This window comes from Podarcis bocagei, assembly GCF_964188305.1.
Source record: "Podarcis bocagei genome assembly, chromosome: 5".
Lineage (NCBI taxonomy): Eukaryota > Metazoa > Chordata > Lepidosauria > Squamata > Lacertidae > Podarcis > Podarcis bocagei.
This window is the reverse complement of record NC_138129.1, coordinates 43,573,647-43,587,140: the sequence shown is the minus strand read 5'-3', so window position 1 is coordinate 43,587,140 and position 13,494 is coordinate 43,573,647. Positions and strand designations below refer to the sequence as shown.

The following is a 13,494-nucleotide window of genomic DNA, read 5'->3' as shown; positions in this document are numbered from 1 at the left end:
CTGCTCTTCTAGATTACATTGTGGAATTTGAAGAGGATAGATTCCAGCCTGGAAGTTGGCACAACCATTCCCGTTACCCAGGAAGCGTGAACTCTGCCATCCTGCGCCTTGCACCCTACGTCAACTATCAGTTCCGAGTAATAGCTGTGAACGAAGTAGGAAGCAGTTACCCCAGCTTGCCTTCTGAGCGATACCATACAAATGGGGCACGTAAGTGCTATTTGACTTGAGTGGGTGGGTATATTTGAAAGGAAAAGAACACTTACATAAAACTATGCAATTGTAATGTACGCAAGAACAAGGACAGATAGAAGAGAGAGACACTAAGAATGTGGATTGTGTCACACGTTACCTTTTTAGCTAGCCCATATTTGTCACCATGTATGCTCATCAGGCAGTAGTGGCCAGTCTCAGTTCCCTGGAAAGTGTACCTGTGAAATATATGCATGCACCTGTTCGTCATGTTGTCCCATTACATTAGATTTAATGTGTGCACATAAAAACATTTTTGGTGCATCTTATCCATGTCATGTAGAGATAGGGAATCTGCAGCCATTCAGATTCTGCTAAGCTGCAACCTCCATCAGCCCTAGCCGGCATGACCAATAGTTAGGGAGGATGTGAGTCAAGTCCAGCAATATCTGGAGGGCCACAGAATTCCCATCCCTGGTGTAATGTACGAAGCAGCCCTGAGCTTTTTCTGAGTCAACCAAGTATCTTTAGGCTAATGGGCTTTTGTCAGAGATCCTAACAGATATGTACTGGCTTGGTATTTTAAGTTTAAGATTTTGGACTGTAGATGTGCATGGAGTGCAAGGGGAACCTCACAAATAAATACTTTTCTCAAATTAGGGAAGCGATGGGCTGGATTTTGATTTTTTTTTGTACAAAACATCAAAGAAGGCATGTTTCTGTTGTAAGGACAAGGCTCTTGTGCATCTTAATTTACTCATAACCCTTGGTTTAAATATGTGGTGGGAAACATAACCTCATGGGCCATAAGCAGCCCTTGACCAAATTCCATGCAGCCTCTACAGCTGATTAGTTCAGGCCAGTCTTAATAGAAACACAGAAGGAGAGGGAGAGAAAGGGCAGCACACATAGAGTGAATTCTCTGTAGTGCTGTACACCGTAACCACATTCTCTCTAGCCTTACCAGCATCAGCTGCTGCTCCAGATTGACTTTTTTGAGGGGCTTGATGTCCCTTCATAGTTTCCCCATCTTTGTTTTAAGTGCTTTTTAAACAACTGACACCACCAGTGTCATAGTAACTTTAAAAGTTTGCTTTGCAAATAGCTTGTGTGGTACCATAGCAATTGCATAGGTCTTTCCTTTTGGCAGAGGCTTTATGTGGGTCTCCCCTTTGTGTTCTAGCCTTCCTATGTGGAAGAAAAAAAAGATTATTCCTTTAGCAATATCGCATGGTATAGAAAAGCTTGTGGTAGCTGTGTTGTAGCATTCAATGCTTTAAAACAAATTTCACGTTTTAATTTATTTCAGGTCCAGAAATTAACCCCACAGGAGTTAAAGGAGCAGGAACAGCCAAAAATAACATGGTGATATCCTGGACGGTGAGTTAACTCTCCATGTGTATATACTTGTTGCTGGTGCAATTCATGTAATTGGAAACTGTGCAGTTACCTGGATGCATTTTGCATTTGTTATCTCCAAAGTGATGATATTATTATTATTATTATTATTATTATTATTATTTAGAATTTATATACCGCCCTATACCTAGGGGTCTCAGGGCAGTTCACAGAATAGTCTGGTGCAGTGAAAACAGAGTGTCCTGTGACACAGTAAATACTTAAGCTGCATATTTGGGTATAAGCTTTTGTGGGCTAGAGTCCATAAAGGGTAAGAGGAAAGCTCGAAAACACCCATACAGAGGGAGGGAGGGAGGGAGGGAGGGAGAATCTGCCAACGGAGAGCAACATTTCATACATCTGATAAAGTAGATTCTAGCATATGAAAGCTTATGACACCATGGGCTTGTTAGTCCTGTTTTTAGATCCATCTATGATTCTGTATCCTCTGGCGTCACAGAAACACTGTTCGGTGGCAGGGATAGCAGCTGGTGTTCAAAGTTAACAAGAGTAATAATGGATTTATTAATTTTTGTGTACCCTTTAAGCCGCTAAATGCAACCCAAGTTTACGGCCCCAACCTCAAGTACATTGTGAAATGGAGGAGAAGAGACACTCGGGAGAGTTGGAACAACAGGACGGTAAAGGGTGACACTAACCAGTTCACTGTCACACAGACGCCCATCTATACACCCTACGAGATCAAAGTGCAGGCCAAAAACGACTATGGGGTTGCTATGGAACCTGAGACTGTCATTGGCTACTCGGGGGAAGATTGTGAGTATTCTCATAGATGTAAAGAGTTTGGGGTACCAAAAAAGACTCCACCACTGGCGGTCTTGCAATCCAAGGTCTTATGTGATTGGCTCCATTAACAGGAGGCATTGAATTCCAGTGCCAGGCGCTCTGGAGAATGAAACACTCATGTAGAAACTTCAGAGGTCTCTGGAGTGCCCCAACAGACCATTTAGCTTGCATGCCCATGAACTTCAAATTAACTCATTTTTCTTGAAGATTTATATTTCCATCTCTTATTTATTTAAAACACACATATCTTCTTTATTTAAAGCATTCATAGAATATTCAAGGCAAGCTAACAGCACACATGAAAAGCAACAAAACATGCCAACCATGAATAACACACTATATCAGAGGCAGAACAGCAGCAGACAATATAGTTACTAGGCTGCCTCAGCATTTTGAGGTTAGAAAAAGATATTATTCCATCTTACGGGTCTAGAACAGACTCGGAGAGGTTATATGAACCAGCTGTAGTCACCAGCTTCATTGTCTGTCTAACAAAGGTAAGTAAGTAAGTAAGTAGATAAATAACATTCATATGAATGGGGATATAAATAAAAAGTTACATGGATAAATACAAGAGAGTGTTGGATGTAAATTGTGGATACTTGGGCTCAAATCCGTATTCACTTTTACACTGATTTTATCAGGAGAGTTAAGTATAGGTTTAAACCTTTTCCATTACAATCACTGGAATATAGAAGTGCTTCATTCCACCTTTAAAAGGCATCCATCTTCCATAACTTTTACTCCTATTCACTTCATATTTTTATTGCTTCACAGGAGGTTCATTCTTTTGCTGTGTTTTAAAAGGGATGAGGAAGCATTGATCATGTAGACTTAAATGATTCGGAGACTTCTGAACATTCTTACCTTGCAGTCATGCTGTTGGTGGAGGGAATAGGGACTGTTAACACACCATATGGTAGCAGTTTTATTCACAAGCAAACCTACACGGGAGTCTTGTTCAATGGCCAGCATCATTTCTAAACTCAGCTTGGAAACAGGTGTCTGCTTATCTGTATGGCAATCCCAGACATGCTGAGAACCAGTAGACTCTAGGATACAACCATGCAGTGAGCTCAGAGTTACAGTGCTTGGATCATCAGCCTGGTGCTCTCTGCCTGATTTTAGCTCCCACAGTTTATGATTCTTAAAGAAAGTTCATGCTGGAATTATTCCCAATGTTCTCAGGAACATAAGAAATTCACCTGAGTCCTCAAACTAGAATCCCCTTTTATTATTCCATAACAAAATTCGGAAGTGACACATGAATCATATCCTCTGCTGCTATGTTCTGTAGCAGAGGTGGAGAATCTATGGTCTTCAGAATGTTGCTGGACTTCAATTTGAATCCTTCAACATTAGTCATACGCTGGCTGGCTGGCTGGCTGGCTGGCTGGCTGGCTGGCTGGCTGGGGCTGATGGGAATTGGAGTCCAACAACATCTGGAAGGCCATAGATTCTCTCCCCCTGTTCTGAAATCATATCCCAAAACAAACTCAATAGTCACCAAGTGAATTATGCCCTTCAGCAGCTGCCAGACAGGTCTACAAGGCACAAAAATGATTGCCAGGCATTGAAAATCTACATGTGATGTTCGTTTTGGTCATTGTGGTTCTCCAGCAATCCTCTTCAAGAATTGCTGAATAAGCCAACTCTCAAAAATATATTATTCACTTTGAATTAGCAGTGTAACACATGCCAAGGGCTCTGTCAGGTTACAAGGTTTAGAAGTAGATATCTAGTGATCAAAATCAGAAGGAAGTGGTTCTTTTTTAAATGGCAACCCAAGTTAAAGGGTGTTCAAATGCCTCCTGAAAATTGGGTGAGTAGGGAGGTCAGGTATATTCTACCATGTTCTACCAGGGCGTAAAGAGAGAGGGATCAATCTAGAATGCCCTGCTTGTCAAGTCAATATGTACAAACCTGGTTTATGAAGAAATCTCAGTTGATTTTAGGGATTGCCTCTTTACTGTGTCATGCCACAATCTTGTTAGCATCTTTACTCTAGGTCAGGCTTCCTCAACCTCGGCCCTCCAGATGTTTTTGGCCTACAACTCCCATGATCCCTAGCTAGCAGGACCAGTGGTCAGGGATTATGGGAATTGTAGTCTCAAAACATCTGGAGGGCCGAGGTTGAGGAAGCCTGCTCTAGGTTCTTACAGGCCTTCTTGGTCAAAATCACCTTCTGGATTGTGTTCAGGAGGCTCTAGCAAAGCAAGGCAAATAATGGTGTCATACTCTCCCACATGCTCTTCTTAAAATGATTTTTTTCTGTGTAATTTTGTATAGATACAAATTAACAACGTAAAAAATAGCTTGCAACAACAAATAGAAAGGCGAAGTAAGTGGGGGAGGGGAGAAGATGTGGTAGGAAAGGAGGGATGTAAGAAAGAAAAAGTGCTGCAATACAATGGGAAGAAAAGGACTGTGGCAGAAAAGGACTGTGGCCGCTAAGTAACAGTTGCATGCAACTATGAATGACTTGTTTTTTTCAGGACCAAGGACAGCGTAGCCAGCCTCTCAAAAAGTGCTTGCTTATCAAAGCTTTATCAGCTTGAAAGATCACAGAATTCACTTCTATTCCTATTAATAAGTAGAGCAACCCTTCACAGTGTGTAGGTGGGAGTGGGGAATCCATTTCAAAGTAAAATTTTGCTGCACTAGAAATCACAACTAATTCACAAATGAATGCTGTGCTAATTAATTAACCATCTGCAGTGGGGAAGGTGAGAAAATGGGTAAACTGATGCTGTTGATGATGTTTTCAGTTGTGCATATCCTTCATGGCTGCAGTTCACAAGGGGGCAGGGAGGGGGGAAGATGAAGAAATGCCATCATCCTCAGCTTAGTAGTCTGCAGAAAGAAATACAGCATGGTGTCTGGGTTTTCTTCCAATTAAAATGTAACTGTTCACTTAGGGTTGTCATACTTCAAAAAGTGAAAATCCGGACACAAAAGTTGTTGAGCTTGGGGGGGGGGCAAAATTGTTGAGTTTGTTGGGGTTTTTCAAAATCTCCCCCAAAAAGTTGAAGTTTTTGAGCTATTTTTAAGGAAATTCACCTCCAAAAAAAGGGGGGTTGCCATATACCCGGGTTTCCCCCCACATTTTTCCCGATTTTTGTAAATTCCACCTGGACGCTATTTCCCGGATATGGCAGCCCTATGTTCAATGCAAACTGAAGTACTGTTCTCAAACTATCCAGATACATTGTATGTAAACTTGCATCCAGTCAGTTGCCTGGTATACTTTTTTCATTTTGTTTTGTCTTGTCTACGCTTTCTGCTATTATCTGTGCTCTACCCAGCCCTGGAGGAAGGGTCAGTAAGAGCAAATCAGCTGTCCCCCACCACATGGTGTTCAGCCACAGGAAGCACTTTCCAGCAACAGCTGTTTCCCTCCTCATTGGCCTGCGCATCATATCCTGTCCCCAGGGAATGGGAAAATATATAAGCAGGTTTTTCCTCCCATCTGCTCTGTAGCCCAGCCAGCCTGCGTACCAGGAAGCCTCTCATCCTGCTGGAGTAGCTTCCTTGCTGTTTAAAGAGGAAAGTGCTTTTTTTAAAAAGGAAATGAATAACAAGCAAGGCAATAAACTGCATTGGTATTTTGAACAATAACAAGCTACAGTGGATGCAATAACTGAACAAGTAGAATCTATTTTACCAATGAGATAAAGTAAAGAACTTTATAACTCCTGTAAGTAGTACAATGCAGGCATTTCCAAATTCTGATTGTAGATGACTAAGCAGTCAATAGGCCAAACGCTTCCCTAGAAACCTCTTTAATCACATACCGCCTTTTACTTAAGGCAGAGTGGTTGTGTGGGGTTTGTTTGTTTTTATAGTGCTGAGTGATATGAAACAAGCTTGGTTGTTCATGGCATGTATACTTTCCCACTGTTCTATCTTATAAACAGGTTTTGCAGGGGGGGGGGCGGGTTTGGGATTGTTTCAAAAATCAGTAAAATCTGTTTGAACAGAAGTGCCGAGAGAAGTAGCAAGTGTCTAAACCACTGGTACCCAACATGGTACCTTCCAGGTGTGTTACTGAACTGCATCGGCCCATCTCAGTGCTTTTAATGGTCAAGGGCTAAGGGAGATGCAGCTCAACAACACCTGGAGTCAAATATGTCTCTGTCAGGCCACCAACTCTCCTTAAAGCTATGGACAAAATGTTTCTGCACTTATTCCCTGCAACAGGAGTAACTTTTCTCTGGGTTAACAACTGCTGGATAAAGAAATTTACCTCATCGGTTCCTATGGAAATATTTGCCATATCAATATTCTGCAAATCTCTCTCAAAGAGACAGTTCTGAAGCTGAAATTTAAGACCTGCTGCTCGCCTGTGCTGTGAAGTGTTCTCCTCTTAAATGGGCATTTCTCCATCTGAAATTGCTTACTACTGCTTGTGGGGACTTTCAGTTGTAAATGATTTTATGGGTACAGCATGAACTTGATTTGTTGTGAATCAAACACCTCTAATTTAAAAGGCATTTGTATAAATCTCTAGAGTTGGCAGTTTTCTGTTCGTCAGGTAAACTGTGAAAACCTATGAGGGCACTGTAACATTGTGAGTGCACTGGTGAGGTAGGCAGAAAAGAGAAATGTGAGAAATATAGGAAACTGGCACCAGAGTAGAATAGATCCCTCCATCATGCAAACGCTTGTCAAAAATGTACACTTGAAATTGCTTTCTATCTCCACATGATGGCAGCAATGTTTAAGAGCAGCCTCCTGTTTACATGATTTTCTTTGGGTAAACCACTGCAGCATCTAGGGAGGGAAATGGGGATTTTCTTCAAATTTCTGTGTATGCTTAATATCTGCTTTGCTTTATTCTTGGCAACTTAGATCCTAAGGCCGCTCCCACTGATATTAGACTCAAAGTTGTAAACAGCACAGCAATCAGCCTGCAATGGAGTAGAGTGTACCCGGAAACCGTCCAGGGACAACTTAAGGAATACAGAGTGAGCAAAACCAAAACCCAATCACATTAATGTGGCTAACACCCAACACTAATGATGACTGATGGTTACATTGTCTTTTACACAATGGAGATGACATGAAACACCCAGAAATTGCTAAATGGCATTGAAAACTATTATTATGCAGGCAATAAGTATTTGCAGTTGTGTTGGTGCGCGGGTGATAAAGTACAGATATGTAAGGGCATTGCTGAGATACAGAAACCAAAATATTATTACCAGTTGTATATATCCCCTCCACCCACTTCAAAGAGCTTAGGCAAGGAGACCAGCCTTTTCCTTGAAATTTAAGCAGTTTTAAACTAGTGTGCCAATTGTGGTTTCCTCCAAGAATCCACCAAGAAAATAATTCTGTGATTTGTTTTGAAGGGTTGGGGTTTTTTTTGGGGGGGGGTGTAGGGCTGGGGGAATGAAGAAGGGAGACCAGAGAGACAAAGCATTTTTTTAATTGCTCTTTTTCAATAGGGAATCCAATCCAAATTCGATTTTAGCAATTCTTCGTCCCCTATTTTGAAGAAAGCCTGTTTTGATCTTTTGAATGTTAATTGGCTTCTTCCTGATTCAAAATCATGAGTTTGTACTTAGCCTTGAATTGAAAGCAAAAAAAGTCTTCATTTCAAAGACTCATATACATATGTGCAAAAATAAATTTGATTTCTGCGTTTATTACAATTTAGATTCTCCGTTCTTATGGACTGGCACATTTTTTTAACCTGTTGTATTTCATGTTCTAAAGTTGTGCTATTGAGAGATATTTTTCTACCATTTGGAAAGCAAAAATGTGCTTCCCGTAAGCATTAGAAGCCGTGTAACATTCTGATCATGCATAGGGCAACACATCAGGTACCTTCCTAGCCAACCATATCCAAAGTACACACTATACATTCTAGACATCTCTAGGGAACTTCTAGACCAGGTGTTCATTGAGCATTCATGCTGATATGTTTGTACGGAGGTTCTACAAGGTTGCCGGATAGCGACTGTTACTCCATACTTTCTAGAACACTTGTCAATTACTTTTCTTTTTCAGTGAGAAAAGTAACAGAGTAATTGCACTAGAAAGTGTGAGATAACATATATATTTTTCTGAATGAGCAGCCTGTCTGGAAGCACCCCTAGTTGTGAACATCCAGTTATTGCTCAGTCAGTTAGAAACAGAGAGTTCCAAGTAGCTGCTATCTTATGAGGTCTTTCTGCTTACAAAACAAAACCAACAAACTGTTTTTAATGTGGTTAAGAAAATCAGCTCCTAGAGCAGTTTCCCCTGACTTCTATGTCATCCCCAGTGTGTATTTAGCATGTCATTAATCAATACACTAAAGTTCTGTTTCGGCCTAGTCAGAATTCAAGGATTGTGCTCAGGGATAATAAAAAATGTCTCCAGAAAGCCCAAACATGTTCTGTCCTCAAGTTCATGGTTTTCCCCCCTCTCTCTCTGTTTTCTGTCTTACCAAACAGAAAACAAGCAAAAACTCACACAAATCAGCAGCGAAATACTTTCTTTCAAAATTGATTTATATCACTTCCCTGGGATCTTTGGATAAGGGGCGGGATATAAATCTAATAAATAAAATAAATAATAAAATATATTTGAAGCATTTGCACATTTCTCAGATTTGAGAATTTTCATTCATAGGATATATTTTGTTTTGTTTCTGCCTCTGTACTGGAGTCTGGTTATATATATATATATATATATATATATATATATATATATATATAGCCATGAGTGATTCTTGACAAATTAAAATTTCATTCTACTACTACTACTAATAATAATAATAATCAGTGAGAGATGAGGGAAGACTGCAGTTTGAAGCCTAGAAGCCTGGTCTTTGCTGAGGGGGCAGTTCTTTGTTAGCCATTGCATAATCTGCCGAATTGGTCTTGACCAAGAGTCAGCTTCCATATGTCTCAGTCTCCCCATCTGTAAAATGAGCAATAAACAGTATTGACTTCCTCCTCCCCTGTGGAATGGCTGGTGAGATCGAACTAATCCTTGCGTGGAAGAAGATCCATAGTGACTTTGTCCTTGAAATCCAGTTAACACTCAAAGGGGAAAAACATCACTCACCTTGCATGTTTCTTGAAGGCCTACTTCTGGAGAGAAAGTAGTTTGCTGAAGAATCTATGGGTCTCTAAGAAAAAGCAGTCTATGGGTTTTACTGGAGACCGGACACGGGGCATAGTGTCCCGACTGTTTCCTTACAGCAACTACAAACTGGAGATGGTTGTAGTCAACGGGAGAGGAGATGGGCCTCGAAGTGAAACTCTGGAGTTCACAATGCCTGAAGGAGGTAGGTCTCTGCATAATATTGGCCCAGTTTGGCAGAATCCCATCCTTTTATGTGTGAAATAAGAAGGTAGAACAGAACACGGTCTTATTGAGAGCCTTAGAGCTCCTTAGGTTCTGTGTCATCGGTCCCGATAAAGACTTCAAAAAGGATTTTCCACTTGAAATGAATAGTTAGGCTGGCTTCAGCTGCCAGATTACTGTGTGCTCCTGCAGTGTGGAGCAAGGCAAAAGTCAACACAGTGAAGCCCTAAGGACTGAGGCTGTTCTGATTCATGGGGTTGTTTTTCACCAGCTTCAGACTCATAATACATAATAGATTATGATAGACAAATGAATGCACAAGGAAACTAACTGAAAATGGTTGAGTTAGGCAGAGCATGATGCACTGACTTTTGACACCAGGTTTTATTGCTAGCTCTACTGTTTGTCCTCTTAAATATTCTCAGACAAGTCTCTCTTAGCTTTATTCTGTAAAATTGGAACAGTCATGAGATCCATTGCCGCACGTGGCAGTATGATCTATGGAAGGGTTTTATGTTGCAATTACTACCTAACTCTACAAATTCCATCTGATTCTTAACATACTCAAGGATAGATTTTATGGTAGAATTGAGAGTACTGCCTGTATTTGCTTTCACAGCTAGATCAATAGCTTTTCATCAGTTCTCATAACTAGCAGTGAAAGCTTCTTTAATGTTTACAGTTGCCATCTCATATCACTCTAATGGACCATGCTTTGACTGATAAGCACCAGTGCCTTTATGATTCTAGAGATACTTAAAACCACAGAATTGCACACCAGACAGATATCTTTGTTCTTGAAGATTCTTCCAAGAATTCATTCCAGTTGTAATGTTTAGAAAATGAAATCCTGGGGTCCCCCCCCCCCCCAGCTGTTGCTGGTTTTGGTAACCGGATTGAATGAAATCTGATTTCTGCCTTGCTAGTGAGCCAAATTGTGCATTTATATGTATCACACAGAAGCTTGAACTGGGTCCACTGCTTGAGTGCACTTAAAAGGTAAAGGGACCCCTGACCATTAGGTCCAGTCGTGACCGACTCTGGGGTTGTGGCGCTCATCTCGCTTTATTGGCCGAGGCAGCCGGCGTACAGCTTCCGGGTCATGTGGCCAGCATGACTAAGCCACTTCTGGCGAACCAGAGCAGCGCACGGAAACGCCATTTACCTTCCTATTTATCTACTTGCACTTTGGCATGCTTTCAAACTGCTAGGTTGGCAGGAGCAGGGACTGAGCAACGGGAGCTCACCCCGTCACGGGGATTCAAACTGCCGACCTTTCGATTGGCAAGTCCTAGGCTCTGTGGTTTAACCCACAGCCCCACCCGTGTCCCATACTTACCTACTTGCTAAATGCTCTTTTGATATGCATAGAATTATACTGGTAAGCCCTGGAAGTTTCAGCATAAAACTCTGACCAGCTGCATATTGAAAAGGCATTTAAAAAATCCATTCCATTTCATTGTGATGCAGGGAGGTGAGAGCCCTGCATCCATTGGGTCAGTCAGCAGTTCCACACATATGTGGATCTCATCCAGGCAGCAGGCAAAGGAGGATTAAAAACATCTGTAGGAAAAGACCAAACACCCACACAAAGAAACAGCTTCACAAATGATTGAGTTCCTAATGCATTTTGAGCAAATCTCCTTTATCAAGTAAATTTCCTTCCAAGCAGTCTTTTTAAGAAGCATAGACGGAAACTACCTTTATAAAAGCAATTTTCTTGACATCATTTGTGAAGCTGTCTTTTTTTACTCTCTGACCCATATACCTGCCCGTAAAGGGGGGCATGGCAGGAGAGGGTCTTTCTGCAGCAGCCTCTTCCTACATACTCCAATACCCTGCCTGCGAGCCCCCACTGCTCGACTCTCACATCAACATCAACAGGACTTAGATGGCCTTGGCTTTGGTTGCATGAAGCATCATGGATAAAATGTGGCTCCTGTTGCTCAAAGTTGAGTGTTGTGATTTGTGCTCAGATAAGCTTTGTGTGCTTTGAGCATAGGAAGCAGAGCTGGTTATGGTGAGGGACTTTAGATGTGATGAAAGCAAATGGGCCAAGAAGGCACCATCCCAAAGAGATAGAATGATGAAATACATATTAGGTTATCTGTACAGTTCCAGGCAAGAGTAAGAGCTGTAAGTTTTTAATTATATGAAAACTGCATCTGGCAATAGACAAGCTGAAAGGTGTGGCTTAGCCCACAGAAGGAAGCACAACACGTGCACCAACGACTAAATTTGTACAACTATGAAACAGTAGGATAGGTTCCTGTTAATGGATATGCAAGTATGATTGTGTTGCACTGAAACCATCTTGTACACTCCTACCAAGTTCTCCATGCCACCAGACTCAAACTTTTCTATATGCATACTCTTGACCAGTCTGCCTTCTAAGTTACCTTACCTTATACGTCTTTTTCCTCTTCCCTTTTCTCTCTTGGACCCATCTTTCCCTGAAGCACCCAGTCCCCCAAGGTATTTCCGAATCCGCCAACCAAACCTGGAAACCATCACTATGGAATGGGAACACCCTGAACACCCCAATGGCATTCTTATTGGATACACCCTTAGATACCAAGCCTGTATGTCCTGTGCTTGTTTTTGTTTGTTGTCTCTTTATTAACCAGGATTTAGAATCTAATTTATCTGGAATTAGAAAAAACAATACTAATAAATCAGTGGAGGGGAAATCAGGAATTCAGGATTTAGAATTTCTTTGGGAGCTGAATTGCATATCTTAGTGCAGGAAGATTTCATAGGAATCACTAACAGGCTAATTTCCAGACACATGTGACTAATTTTCTTACTGATCATTTTGATTCTTTAGTTAAATGTTATTTACATAAGAAGATATTTCCAAGAATATGGCCAGTGGCACCTGAAAATGTACCTCCTTCCCACCCCTTGATAGAATTTGAACAAGCATGCATCTAACTTCCTAAAATCTCCTGCCTCTAACTGTTGGAAAATGCATGAACAACGTAATTTTTGCTCAAATAATTAGTGCAAAAGCTCTCCACCATAACAAATCCCTGACTGACTTGAAAGCCCCTGCAAAACTAACATGGTGTATTATCTTTGGCCTACATGGGAGCTAAAAGTTTAATTAGCTTAATTAAAGTTCTTCCTTCTTGAATGCCTAACATTCCCCAGCCGTTATTGCTTAAAAGTCCTCTAAAATGAACATTCCCCATTTTAAACAAAGCCAGTGCTTTTGTCAGGTGTAATCCTAGACTGAGAAGTGGTGAGATGCATAGCATAGCATGTTTCTCAAAACAAGACTGAAGCCTACACAGCCTGCCTCTCTCTCCAGTTAATGGATCCAAAAGTGGCAGAACAGTGGTGGAAAACTTCTCTCCTAATCAGACAAAGTTTATACTCCAGAGGACGGATCCCATATCACGCTATAGATTCAACCTGCGTGGCAGGACACAGATTGGGGAAGGTGAGCCTGCCACGGGGGAGTCACCACTTCCACTGAATGAAGGTAAGTGAGAACATGATGCCAGTGTAACTGGGGTGAGAGAGGTGTGCCCTGCCAAGCTGGGCATAGGAGCCGCATTCAAGAGTATTTCAGAATCCACACACGCCTATATAAAAACCAGCCTCTGACGTGTGAGGTCTTGGCCTGCTGTAAATTGAGCAAGAATCATTTGCAGCCTCTTAAATATGCCCCCTCCCCGTCCCACAAAAGTAGCTCTCTTAATCATTATGTCCCATTGCCATATAAAATCCTTATCAAAACTACTTGTGAAGTTCCATGTAGCTCTATGTGGGAGTTCTAAATTGTGTGAT

General features: G+C 41.3%; 1 protein-coding gene across 13 annotated transcripts in view; it reads left to right on the top strand.

Annotated features, from left to right (window-relative positions):
* Window positions 1-13,494, top strand: part of NFASC (neurofascin) — a 177,334-nt gene that overhangs the window by 120,459 nt on the left and 43,381 nt on the right. For 9 of the 13 annotated variants that reach the window (XM_081193373.1, XM_081193378.1, XM_081193379.1 and 6 more), the window contains 7 exons: window positions 13-210; window positions 1,502-1,572; window positions 2,139-2,367; window positions 7,249-7,364; window positions 9,475-9,679; window positions 12,159-12,281; window positions 13,013-13,186. In XM_081193373.1, coding sequence (XP_081049499.1) covers window positions 13-210; window positions 1,502-1,572; window positions 2,139-2,367; window positions 7,249-7,364; window positions 9,475-9,679; window positions 12,159-12,281; window positions 13,013-13,186 — 1,116 coding nt within the window. The remainder of the gene's footprint in view (window positions 1-12; window positions 211-1,501; window positions 1,573-2,138; window positions 2,368-7,248; window positions 7,365-9,474; window positions 9,680-12,158; window positions 12,282-13,012; window positions 13,187-13,494) is intronic. The other 4 variants (XM_081193374.1, XM_081193375.1, XR_014007990.1 and 1 more) reach the window with 3 other exon arrangements.